Source organism: Castor canadensis, chromosome 16, assembly GCF_047511655.1.
Source record: "Castor canadensis chromosome 16, mCasCan1.hap1v2, whole genome shotgun sequence".
NCBI classification, from domain to species: domain Eukaryota; kingdom Metazoa; phylum Chordata; class Mammalia; order Rodentia; family Castoridae; genus Castor; species Castor canadensis.
The window spans coordinates 28,220,430-28,232,439 of record NC_133401.1 but is presented as its reverse complement, the minus strand read 5'-3'; the positions used below and the strand labels follow the sequence as shown (position 1 = coordinate 28,232,439).

Below are 12,010 nucleotides of genomic sequence, written 5' to 3'. Positions count from 1 at the left end.
CGCCCCCCGCGCAAGCTGCCCTACTCCCCCGAGCCTGGCTCCGAAGCCCGTCGGCTATTCCCGGATGGTAGACCTAGTCGGCAGGCGGATGGTAGTGGGCAGGCGGAAGCTGCCTCCGGAAATACCCGAAGCAGGGGTTTCGCCGGTTTCCCAAGTTTCGGTAACTTTTCAGAGATTAGCGCCTTAACGTTCGGAGATTTCCGTGGGTCCTCGCGTTCCTCTGCGCCCAGCCCCCTGTAAGGGTTCGGCTTCTTCCGATAATTCAAACCGTCCCAGTCTTTGACTTAGAGATCCGCCTCTCTCCTCGCCGGCCTTGTTCAAGCAGTCGGCCAGTTCCGACAACCCTAACCGTCCCAGCCTTCGGCCCTTTCCGAAGGTTTCCAGCGCTTGCCCTCCAGCCCCTCCAGATTAAGCTCTATTCCAAGCTTCGGCTCTTTACGGAGATTCCACTCGCTCACTCCTCCCCTTCCGGACAACTTCGGCTCCTTCCGCCACGGCTTCGGGAAAGCCTCGCACTGCACAACTTCGGTTTTTTCCGTCGCAGCTTCGGCTCCTTCCGGCTTCGAGAACCGAAAGGGAGGGAGGACACAGGCGAAGTGGGTTAGGGGAAGAGATACCGGAAGGGGGGCGGGGTCCCGGCTCTCGACACCTGGCTCTATCGATGCTGAGAGCGGAAGAGAAGAGCCGACCTCGCGGAGGGCCTGAAAAGGTGCGCGGGGAAAAAAAGCAGCCAGACGAGTGTAGGGTGCTCGCGGCCACTGCGGAGGTTGCCAGCGCGGCTTTGTGCGCTTGCGTCCGATGGTAAAGGAGGGGGCGAGATGGGTTTCTGCGCCTGCGTAGAGGTTAGTCTAAGGCGAAGTTTCTCATAGCTCGAAGGGGGGGGGAGAAAGAACGGGTTCCAGGGCCTACAGTACGCATGCGCGAGATTTCCCCTGTCCCAGAGTTGAGGGGTGGGGGTACTGAATTTCCGACAGTTAAGCAAGCTTTCCCTCTCCTGGTGGCCTTGGCAACCGCGTATATGCTCTGGTAACCTCCTTCTGCGTAATCGCAGGCCGAAGCACTTCCGGGAGGAGAGTCACGTTACCGCCCCCTGGAGGGCCGGCGAAAGCGTGCAAAACACACACAGCACACACACACACACACACGCACGCACGCACGCACGCACCGTGCTCCCCCCAGGAGGCCTCGTCCGCTAGAGGTCATTGAGTCTTGCCTCCTGTCCAGATATTCGGGCCGGGTAGTGCCCACGCCTTATTTCTGCAGATCCTCCCCCACCTCTGTCCGGAACAGTGTTGCTCCTCCTCCCACCTCTGCTTCCCGGGGCTAATTACACCCTGTAGTCCTCAGCCTCGCTGCTCCCGCCTGACTGTCCCCATCCCGGACTCCGTGATGACGGCTGCCTCCTCAAGGCGTGTCCCGCTTCAGGAAGAGCTGAGACCCAGTTTATTCCAAATTTTCACGTCTCTTTAATTTAAATTCTCTGAATAATTCTATGTGTCACGTGGAATACGGGGGTGAAGACGGCGGGCACCGGACGGTCAGGGGCAGAGCCCGGGACTCGGAAAGGGCAGCGTCCGGCCCCGGCCGAGCCCCTGGAGCCCAGCCCCGGCGGCTAGCGGTCTGCGGGGGAGGGGCGGCAACATCACCGCTTGAAGCGGTAGGTGATGGGCAGCAGCAGCTTGCTCTTCTTGAGGGCCTGCACCTTCTTGAGCGTCTCGTCGTCCAGCGCCAGGAAGCAGCGGCGCGAGTACTCGAGCAGGCGCTCCTTGGACGGGTCGAACTCTCCCACCTCGGCCAGCTTCTCCGGGGCCACGATGAGCAGCTCCGCGATGGGCGTGGTCAGCGCCACCGTGTTGCGGTCCACACGGTGGTGCTCGAAGGCCCGCGACATGCTCTTCAGCTTCTGAAAGGTGCCCAGGATCTTCTTGTAGCGGCAGAGGACCCCATCGGCGTCCTTCACTGCAGGCCCAAGGCGGCAGGGAGATGGGGAGGGGAGAGAAGTGGGGTGAGGAACACCAGCAAAAGAAGACGAGGCAGAGACAGGTGAGGAGAGAATAAGACAAAAAAACAGGAGGAAAAGGTGGTGAAAGAGCAGAGGGAGAAATGGAGACCTAAGCTGGACCAGTGGTAAATTGAAAAAACCGCTCCCCGGTGCCAGAGAAAATGAAAGGCTTGGTTAAGCCAGCAAGTCCCCTGAGCAATACCCTACACCTCCCGCTCTATGTGAAGCCACTTGTGTAGGCTGCACCCACCCTACGAGGTGGGCCCTAGATCCGGGAAGTAAGGAGGTGCCTAAGATGAGCCTCCTGCTGAAGGTGGATCAAAATTTAAAGTAAACTCAGGACCAACCATCAGGGTTTGGAGATGGAGGCAGGTCTGGTCTTCTTACAGACAGGGAAGCAGAGGCAAAGGAGCCTCTGTACAAGTCACACCATAAGTCCTGGACCCAGAACCCTCAACTCCAAACATATGCACCCACTCACCCCGCTGCCTCTCCCGGGCCTTGGGCTTCCCAAAGCGCCTCCGACCAGCACTTCCCTTCTGCTTCTGCCTCTTCCTCTCATTGGCGCTGCCTTCTTCGGATATCCCGCTGAGCGAGGAGGCTGGTGATTCAGGGTCTGAGGCCTCTCCCCCATCCCCAGCGCGGCTGTCCCCGTCAACCCGCCGGGTCCCAGGTTTCACACGGCAGTGGTCCTCTGAGGAGAGACACATATGAACTGTGGCGCATATCACTGTCCCTAGAGAAGAGTGGGCCTGGGTACCTGAAGGCCTTATCCCTAGGAAGAGGACAAACTGGGTCTTGAAGAGACAGATGGAGGGAGTGCAGTACAGATGCTGGCCACCTTGAGTGGAAATTAGAGGGAGGTGGGCATGGGTGGAAGCATTTTCCCAGGCTCTTAAACTTGACTTGGACAAGACCAGGGACCCCTGTAGGGTTCCAGCGGGGAGGAGAGGTTTTTGGGGCCTCCAGAGAGTGGACTTGAAACTTAAGAATCAGACAGGCCTTAGCTAGGATCGATAGGAGGGTGAGTTATCAGGCCCTTAGAATCCTAACCACCTTTACCTAGACAGGTAGCCTCCTGAGGCCCAGATACTGCATCCTTCAAAGGGTAGAAGGAGAGGTGGGGTCTCCACTCAGACAGTGCAAAATCTCTTGGGCCCAGCCTCCCAGGGGAAAGAGTGGAGTCACCTAGGATGGAACCCTCTACATGGGGAGAAGGGACAAGGTTCAGATCCTCAACTGCAGGGGTCCCCAGTAATGTAGGCCCCAAAGCACCACAGGCCTTTTGAGGGGGTGACAAGCCAGAGGGCTTGTGAGGGGCCCAGCTGCACATGGGGTGGGTTAGGCGTTGGGTTCTCGAAGACATGAGCTAAAGATCTAGGAAAGAGAAACCCTGTGGGATGGGGAGGGGGAGGCAAGAGTAGCTTCAAAACAGATTAACACGCAGAGCACTAGGTCCTGCCCCCTGCCCATCAGAAGTGGCCTTGGGGCAGGGTCTCAGCCTGGATGGGCTGCTCCTAGTCATGAATTAAGCAAGAGTGTGAAGGAGCTGCCTGGAACCCTGAGGTGAGATTTAGGGAACAATGATGTTCAGATCCTCATCCAAGGAGGCCTCCCAGAGAAGGCATAAGGGTTTAATGTCTTTCAAGAATAAGGTGCCACTAATTAGCCAATGTATGGGAAGGAGTCAATGGGAAGACAGGTGCTTGGCCAGTCAGTCTGCATCCTTGAAAAGGCAAAACAGTGCAGAAGCAGGGGCCTCTTGAACTCAAAGGAGCACAGTGAGCCTTCCTGGCAAAATGAATAGAGGTTCCAACTAGGAATGGGAACAAGGAGCCCACACTAGGGTTCCAGGCAACCTGGGACAGGAGGTTGTTGAGACAGAAGGCCTGGGAATCAAGGCTAATCGAATTGAGGCAGCCCACTAGAAGGAAGGAGTCCCAGAAGATTTGTAGGAGGGGATGAGAGGTCTTAGACATTAAGCAGGAAAGAAACTGGGCTTGAAGTCCTCAAAACAGAAGGGGATGGGTAGTGGAGAGGGTCAAGCTGCCAAGTCTCCACCAAGGTTACCCAACACCAGGACTTGGAATCTGCAGGGGCTAGAGGCACTATCAGCGCCCCCCACCTGCATCCAGCCGGGCAGAGGAAATGAATTTGTCCAGCTGACACCGCAGGAAGTCCCTCTCCTCCTCCAGGTCCTCAATCCGCTTCTGTAACCAGGAATTCCTCTCTAGGGCCATGTGCAGCTGGGCTTTCACACCGTTCATCAGGGCCAAGGTGGGGGATGCGGCCTCTGGAGGCTCTAAGGACAGCAAGAAAGGGTGGGAGTTCCGGTTACACCCCAGGATAGGTCTGCACCCGGTGGATACCAGTCCCTACACACTCCCCTCAGCTCACCCTCGAAGTTCCCCTGAGAGGGGCTCAGACTGTAAAAGATCTGTGAGTCTAGGTGGGGCGCCTCGTCGAAGGGGAAGATCTCGAAGGCCTCATCGTCCTTCTTCACTGGAGAGGAGAGGCCGGCGCGGGTCACCCCAGAGGCAGCCCTGGACACAAGCCCCCGTCCCTCTCCTCCCCGCCCCACGGCAGGCCACCCCTACCCACAACTACCCAGGAGAGGAAGGGGCAGGGATGGTGGGTCAAAGAGTGGGGAAGGGAACCCAGCTCCTCACTTGTCCGCCTACGGCTGCTTCGGTCATTCATAACGAGGCTTCCTCCAGGCCCAGCAGGTGAGCGCCTCAGAGGCACTGGACAGAAACAGGGGCCACAAATGGGGTCAATTCCATGGGCGGTGACCCCCCACACACAACTCTTCTTCGGGAGTAAGAGGAGGGAACTCAGTACTGGACTCCAGGATCTGAGGAAGGACAGGGCGCATACTCCCAAGACAGAAGGGAGACACACTGAGGTTACACATTTCTGGACTCCTTACGGGGCAGGGGGCAGACACAAGATCTGGGGAGAAGTTGGCTGGGGCCCTAATTTAATTAGTTTCTCATGGGGTTGACCCAGCAGGGACACTCTGGCCTGAATGGGGAGGGCCCTTATCAGGGCCATTTCCAGGCCAAAAAAGCTGTAGACGCAGAGGGGAAACAGCCCCAATTTCCAAGCATAGAGTGAGGGTCCAGTGCGCGCGTGCAGCCTCCCCCACCCTGGACGTCCCACTACCCTCTCCCGTACTCGCGTGGGCGAGCAGGGCCACCTCCCCCATGGTGGGGGCTGGGCGCGTGCGCAGTGCGGGAAGGTCACGAATGGGGATGCGCCCGCCCCCGCCCTTTGTCCCGCGAGTGGGAGGGGGCGGTCATGGAAAAGGATCCCAGCGGGGGCATTCACCAGGCCAGGGATGCGAACGTGGCGACCATCCCCCGCCCGTGGGTGCCCAGGGTCCGAGGGGCTGGGGGCTCCCCGCGCTCACCCACCCGCGCGCGGAATCCAGCCCAGGGACCGACGGCGGCGGCGGCGCCCATGCCCGGCGCCGGGGAGCGTCTGCAAAGTGTCAAAGTGGAGTGAAGAAAAGTGCCCACCCACCCCCAAGTGGGCGGGGCGGCAGGGGGCACAAGTCTCGGAATTGGGTAGAGAAGCTGGCTGGAACACATGGATTTGCTTCGTCCAGCCTGCCCGGTGCACCTCCTCCTGAAGTCCCCGCGTCCAGGTGAGGCCAGTCGTTTCCGCTGAGGCCAAGGCCGCATTTGCGCGATGGCCCCTTGCAGTACTCCCCCCTCCCTCCCCGAAGCCTAGGCAGGGAACGTCACGAAATTCCCATACTGTAGAAGCTTTCGCCGCTCTTGGGGTTCCCCAGGTGGGTTGCGATGGGCCTAGTGGACCGGGAGAAGTTCAGGAATGTGTGAGACAGTCAAGAAAGTTGTATCCCGTTTTAATGATCCCTCAGGAACTGAGGGACCACTGTACCCACCTCCCTAAGCCAGGTCCCAAGGTTTCCAGAGATGGGGAGTGAGGGCCATGGGGAACGATAATTACTCCTACCCAAAATGTGGGCCAGGAACAGTCGCCACCACTCCCATATTGACTCATGGGAACACAGCTAAACTCCAGTCCCCTGCCTCAGTTTACTCACCCGTTAAGTGGGGAAAATTCCTTGAACACAGTCGAGTGCCTGGCCACACTCAAAGCTCAAGATACAAGTGCTGCGGGTGTTAACTGAGGGCAGGCCATGGGGTTTGGACACATCGTCTAGGACACTTTCCTACTATGGGGAGGAAGAGACATTCTTTCTTCCAAAAAACGAGGTAGAAGTAGGACAGAAGCCCAGCACAGTGCCTGGTGCAAAACAGGCAATGAAAATGACTGAGAAAGCAGGTGTTTATTAGGCTCCTCTCCACCTGCCCCTCCTGGCTCACCAGCAGGACCCACACCCTGGGATCCTGGTGCTCTGGGAGGGAAAGTGTGAGTGTGTAAACCAGCTCTCCCTCCCTCTTCACTTTTACAAATAAAATGCAGCTTGGATCAGACGGCCCAGGGGAACCACATGCCCTAGATCAGTGTTTTTAAAACCACTCTGCTCATGGGCAGAGAATTTAATATAGTAGGATGGGCTCTATATTAAAAAAAAATAGTGGGAAAAATGTCAGGGTCCCTTACGTGCACTAAAGGTAACTTGTTAAAGAAACTTTCACATACATTTGGTATCATTGAATACTGGATTGTCATATAAAAATGTTACAGTGGATTGTGGTTTAAAAAACAAAAAAAGTCCCAAAACACTCTTAGTGGATGACAGGTCTTCAGGAGCTTAGGTAGGCCTAATCTCATAGCAGGCCAGCCTTCTGTTCTCCAGCCAGGCCAGTCAAGGCCCAAAGTGGGCCAGACCGCCCAAGATCCGGTCCCCAAAAATGAAGGTGCAGAGAATGGGGTATCCACTCTCGGGCCCAGATTGGGAGACAGCCCCATGCAGATCTGGGCCCTGCCCTCAATGTCAACATGGAGGGGGACTCCCGATGACCCCCTCAGCCACTTTTCTGAGGCAGGAGAGTTTTCTGCACAGCACCCCCACTTCCACCCCTCAAGGCCTGGTTCCACCGTGCAATACTAGCTCATTGCCATCATGGACAAAGGACTCCTCCAGGCAGGGCTCACCCAAAGAGACCAGTGTGTGTTTGTGTCCAGGGCCCTGAAAGCCTGTAGCTCATGTGGGTGTGTGAGGGCTTCAGGAGTCCCAAGTCCCATGGTTCCTGTGGTGCCGGTCGCAGCTCATGGATGCTTCCACCGGGTGTGCTTCTGCAGCGTGCTCTGATCCATAAAGCGGCGTGGGCAATGTGGGCACTGGAACGGGCGTTCCCCTGAGTGCACCCGGCTGTGCTGGGCCAGCTCCCCAGCATCCCGGAAGCGGCGTGGACAGAGCGGGCAGCCGTGGGGCCGCCCACCACCGGCCCGGTGAATGGAATGGTGCCGCGCCAGGTGGCTGGCCCGCTTGAATGCCTTCCCGCAGGTGTCGCACTCAAAGGGCTTCACCTCCGAGTGGGTGATGCTGTGTCGCTGAAGGTAGGACATGTACTCGAAGACCCTCGAGCACACCGGGCAGCTATAGCACTTTTTCTGGGCTGAAACACCACCATCCCCGGGCTCCCTCTGCGACTCCTCGTCCACCAGCACTGTGTAGGGAACACCCTGGGTGTCAATGAGAAGGTAGTGGTTGGGCCTCGGAAGGGACGAAGTCTGGGGAGATCCGGTGGAGGAAGGTCCAGGTTCTGGGGACCCACCTGTCTGGGGAAGAGGGGCCTCCATGGCCTCAATAGGGGGAGGCGCCAGGGGCTGGGGCAGGGAGACGGCAGCACCAGCATCCGTAGAAGTGGCTGAGGCCTGATGGATGGGAGAGAGGATGAGAAGACTGCGCTGAAGAGGGAGGCACGGAACCAGGGCATCCCCCAGCTTTTGTGTCTTCTCCAGTCCTCTACCCGCTTCAGGACCCTGTGACCCTCTGTAATGTCCCCAGGTTCTCTCTCCTGTCCCCGAGGCTCCACCATCCCCTGTACTCGCAGTATCTCTTTCCACTGTGTGCCCGGAGCTCACTGCGCCCATCTACTCCCCACACTCCACGGGTTTCCAGGTCTGTCCACCGCGCTGCGGCCCCGACCGGGTTTAGGTGCAGGTCCACCCTCTAACTCCAGGCTCGCCCCTAGTCCACGCCCGACCCCCCTGTTCTTTCTAGGTCCTCTCCCCGGCCTCGGGGCCTTGCGGGGCAAGTTCTCGCAAGCGCCCCCTCTTGACGCCGCCCGCGCAGGTGCCCCGACCCCGCCCCCTCAGCGGCCAGCACCGCTAAGCACCCCCTCCCCGTACCCGGTGCAGCAGTCTCTTCGGTCCGTGCCACTCCGGACGCCCACGGGCTACCGTCGCAGCTGCAGACGGCAACTAAGCGGGGACCCCCAGGTGTCCCCAGGAGCTGGCGGCGCCTGAGAAGGGGAGCAACGTCCCAGGGAAACAGAAGAGGGTCCAAGAGAGGACAGTGGGGGCGGGGCGCCTGAGGCTTTGGGAAAAATTGCTCCGGCCGGAAACACTCTCCGAGAGAAAGGTTCCCAGGTATTCCCGGTCCGGTTTCGGCCTCCCTCTTTCCCCAACACCCAACATAAACGCAAGTAGAAGCCTGAAAGTGGAGTGCGGAATGTTTATTGAGCAACAAATCGGGAGAGGGTTGTAGGCAGAAGAGGAAAGTACAGAAATGAACCAGATCGTGCCGGTGCTCTTTTGCCATGCCTTCCACGCGAACAGCCGTTCACCGCTTCAGAAAACCAAGGCTCAGAGAAGTCGCGTCACTCGCAAAGGCTCACGTAGCACAGCTGGACCACAGCCCAGTTCCAACTGGCTTCCAGGCCCAGGGAGGGGCAACAACTTTGGTCTACATCACACAGCTAGACAGGAGGGGAAGGAAGGAATGATGTTTCTCCCGTTGGGTAGATGGGGAAACCGAGGCCCGAGGTAAGGCAGTAACCTCGGCAGAACCGGGGAATGTGTGGGAGTGACGCTGTGTGGGTCAGACGTGGTGGCCCAGAGAGGGCAGGGCAGCGCCAGCCCAGCTAGTGCAGGCGCACGTGCTGCGCCAGCTCCGCGGCGTCCTGGAAGCGGCGCGGGCACAGCGGGCAGGTGTGCGGCGGGCCGGCGCGGGCACGGTGCGTGGCGCGGTGCCGCGACAGGTGGCTGGAGCGCTTGAAAGCCTTGCCGCAGGCGCCGCACGTAAAGGGCTTGAGGTCCGAGTGCGACACACGGTGGCTCTGCAGCCGCAGAGGGCTGGCAAAGACACGGGCGCACTCCGGGCAGCTGTAGCCCTTGCGAGGGCCGGGCTCTCCCGGGGGCGCCTCACGCTGCGGCGGGCCCCGGGGCTCCTCCTCCAGCTGCACCGTGTACGTGTAGGGGACCCCGTTGGCGTCGATGAGCAGGTGGCGCCCCAGCCGCGGGGGCCGGGGCCCCGCCGCCGAGGAAGGAGTGGAAGAAGGACCTTCCGCCTTAGGGAAAGGGGGAGTCTTGGGGGGCGGTGGGTCCATGACCTCCGGAGAGGAGGACCGAGGGTGGGGTGGCCGTGGCGGCAGAAGCAGCATCTGGAGCAGCAGCTGGGGGCGGCGGAGGGGAGAGAAGTTAAGAACGCCCCTTCCTTTCAGGAAAAGCTTCCTAAACGGGAAAGTGTCCCAGTTCTCACTGCCTGTCACCCTCTCCTGCGCCACTGACCCACCTATCTCCAGCCCCCACCCCACCACGTTCCCTTCCCTCGTCCGTCCCCCCCCCCCGTACCAGCTACTGCTCTGAGAGCTCACTCCTGCCCTTCCTCCTGGGTTTCCCGCTTAGTGCTCAGGCCAGATCTGCGGACAACTTGTCACGCTTTCCTCCGCCCACTGCCCACCCGGCAATCAATCTCCAAATCCGTTTCCCTCTTTACACCCGGGCCCTAATGGCCTCTGGGATTTCTCCCATTTGTCCAGGTGTGACTGCACCCGCTCCACCAGGTCCTGCAACAGCCCCAGGCGCCCTAGGTCTCCATCCCAACAGATGTCCCCAGGGCCTCTCGTTTCCTCCCTAGATACTTCCCCAGAGTCCCACTAACCCGATTCCCCACTTTTCACTCAGGGCTCCTCCGGGCTGTTCCCACGCTTCACACTTCCAAGGTCTTGCCATCCTCTCTCTTCCAGGGACCCCATCGTCTCTACTCAATCATTCCTAGGATGCCTCAACTGTCCTCCCCTATCTCCCCTGACTCCTCCCATCTTGCTACCCGCTTCATTGCCCCAGGATCCCGTCCACACCCTCCCCCCGCCCCAGCCCTACAAATGATACTGACATCTTTGTTTCGCCATCCTCGGAGCCTCCTCCCGCTCCCCAGCATGCTCGCGGGACCTCGGGCTTCCCATTCCCAGTTCCCAGCGCCCTCCGCCCCATCTCCCGCTACAGCCTCCAGGGCCTTCCTGCTCCCCTGGCTTCCATAAGAAGCCCTGGTATCCCTGCCCCTCCACTCCTCCCGCCACTCCACCAGCTCTCAGTATCGCCTTTGCAGCAACACCGCCCCATCCCATGGCCCCAGCCCACACCCCAGCTCTGCCGGCCTCGCACCGTCCCGGAGCAAGGCTCCTCCCTCCATCCCGGCCCCCGTACCCGGTGCAGCAGCCTCTCGGGTCCGGGGGAACGGACAGAGGTCCCGGGCGGCCCCGGGCTTGCCCTGGCGAGCGCCGCGGCGGGACCAAGCTTCCGGGCAGCTCCGGGCCGGCGGCGCCGGGGACGCGGGACCGGGGACGCGAGAGGCGGCGGCGTCCCTGGGAAAGGACGCCGGCCGGAAACGCACGCGCCCGGTACGAAGGTTCCGCCACCGGAGCCTGCCTCTCCCGCGGGAGCGCGCCAAAGGGAGGGGTGGGTGACTAGGGCGCGAGACCTGCAAAAGAACGGGTCCCTGAATTCGGTCCCACCTCCTCAAAAGGAGCAGTTCCGTCGCGTTGACCGACACCGGGCCAACGAACTGAGGCTAGGCGAGGTGAAGTCTCACGATGTCCCGTGAGGAATTGGGGTATCCAGTTTGTCCTCTTTCCATCGAACCATCCCCATCTGTTCTGGCAAAGACATTCAACAAGCCAGAGGGCAAGACAAGGGAGCCTTCTGTTGGTTGAGCAAATGGGGAGGCCGAGGTTCGGAGCCAGCCATTTGCTCTGATGTCCCAAAGCCATGAGTCTTTCGTCCTGCAAATGGGGAAATCGAATCCCCCCTCTCCCAAAAATGCCAGTTATAGAGGTGAGGAAGGTGTGTGCTTCCCACTGAACATATGGGGAAACCGAGGCCCGAGAAGACAAGGCGTTGCCAAAAATACAGGTGGGATGATGTAATAATTATAGTGGCCACACGGGGAAACTGAGGCCTAGAGTTTGCTAGACATAGAAGTGGGGAACGTGACACTTGCCAGTGGTCACAGTAGGGAAACTAAAGCCCAGAGGAGGCCGGTCATTGCCAGATCTGCAAGTGAAGAAAGGCAGCCTTCCCCATCAGGAAGGTGGGGTAAGTTGATGTCCCTGATGCCTGGCAAGGAGCCCAGTGCCAGAAGTGCACCTGCTGCCAGCTCCGCGGCTGCTGGACGGGAGCGAGCTGAGCGCTCGGGCGGCAGGAGCGGCGCGGGGTCGCTGGGGCGCGGGAAAGCTGAGGCGCTGGATCGAGTGCGCGCGCTGTGCGTGCCCGCGGCGCCCCAGGCAGTCGTCCACGTGGCCGCGCTCGCCACAGGTGCAGCTCTGGCCCGCGCGCCTGGGCGCGGGTGAGCCAGAGGAGCTGCGCTTCCACCACCTCGCGGGAGGGCGGGAGGAGGAGGTGACAGAAGCGGCAGATGAGGGAGAGAAGGGGGGTTATTGTTGTACCCAGCCTCAAGAAGGATACGGACCCCGGAGTGGGGTGGGAGGGGTAGCCAAGCCCCTTCTAGAGAGCAGTGTTCCGTGACAACGTTCTATAATCTCCGCGCGGCCCAGTAGGGTAGCCACCAGCTAAATGGGGCCGTTGCGCACTCGAAGGGAGGACCTGAAGGGTTGTATTTTGTTTTGC

The 12,010-nt window shown here is 59.9% G+C and overlaps 3 protein-coding genes and 1 long non-coding RNA gene across 14 annotated transcripts; 1 reads left to right on the top strand and 3 right to left on the bottom strand.

Moving 5' to 3' along the window:
* Positions 1-17: 17 nt before the first annotated feature.
* LOC141418123 (uncharacterized) lies at positions 18-1,489 on the top strand. Its single transcript, XR_012442773.1, has 2 exons — positions 18-709; positions 1,264-1,489. It is a non-coding gene; the product is annotated as an uncharacterized lncRNA (long non-coding RNA).
* Ccdc106 (coiled-coil domain containing 106) lies at positions 1,428-5,666 on the bottom strand. 9 transcript variants are annotated; one of them, XM_074058411.1, is made up of 6 exons: positions 5,415-5,661; positions 4,672-4,856; positions 4,400-4,504; positions 4,128-4,304; positions 2,484-2,696; positions 1,428-1,959 (listed from the first exon to the last, which is right to left on the bottom strand). In XM_074058411.1, exons 2-6 carry the CDS (start codon positions 4,700-4,702, stop codon positions 1,643-1,645), a joined length of 843 nt encoding a protein of 280 aa, XP_073914512.1. In that variant the 5' UTR covers positions 4,703-4,856; positions 5,415-5,661; the 3' UTR covers positions 1,428-1,642. The 9 variants fall into 9 exon arrangements, with proteins under 9 accessions (XP_073914512.1, XP_020029869.2, XP_020029872.1 ...); XM_020174280.2 differs by having other exon boundaries at positions 4,672-4,746; XM_020174283.2 differs by having other exon boundaries at positions 5,419-5,553.
* A 635-nt stretch (positions 5,667-6,301) lies between these two features.
* Znf581 (zinc finger protein 581) lies at positions 6,302-7,797 on the bottom strand. The gene is given in 2 exon segments (XM_020174286.2): positions 6,302-7,770; positions 7,773-7,797. Coding segments are annotated over 2 exon segments (588 nt in total). The 3' UTR covers positions 6,302-7,207.
* Positions 7,798-8,604: 807 nt separating this feature from the next.
* Positions 8,605-10,752, bottom strand: Znf580 (zinc finger protein 580). Of its 3 annotated transcripts, none has more exons than XM_020174270.2 (2): positions 10,592-10,752; positions 8,605-9,558 (listed from the first exon to the last, which is right to left on the bottom strand). In XM_020174270.2, the coding sequence occupies exon 2, from the start codon at positions 9,544-9,546 to the stop codon at positions 9,028-9,030; it is 519 nt and encodes a 172-aa protein (XP_020029859.1). In that variant the 5' UTR covers positions 9,547-9,558; positions 10,592-10,752; the 3' UTR covers positions 8,605-9,027. The 3 variants fall into 3 exon arrangements, with proteins under 3 accessions (XP_020029859.1, XP_073914516.1, XP_020029860.1); XM_074058415.1 differs by lacking the exon at positions 10,592-10,752 and adding an exon at positions 10,281-10,578; XM_020174271.2 differs by lacking the exon at positions 10,592-10,752 and adding an exon at positions 10,047-10,235.
* Between the last annotated feature and the right edge of the window lie 1,258 nt (positions 10,753-12,010).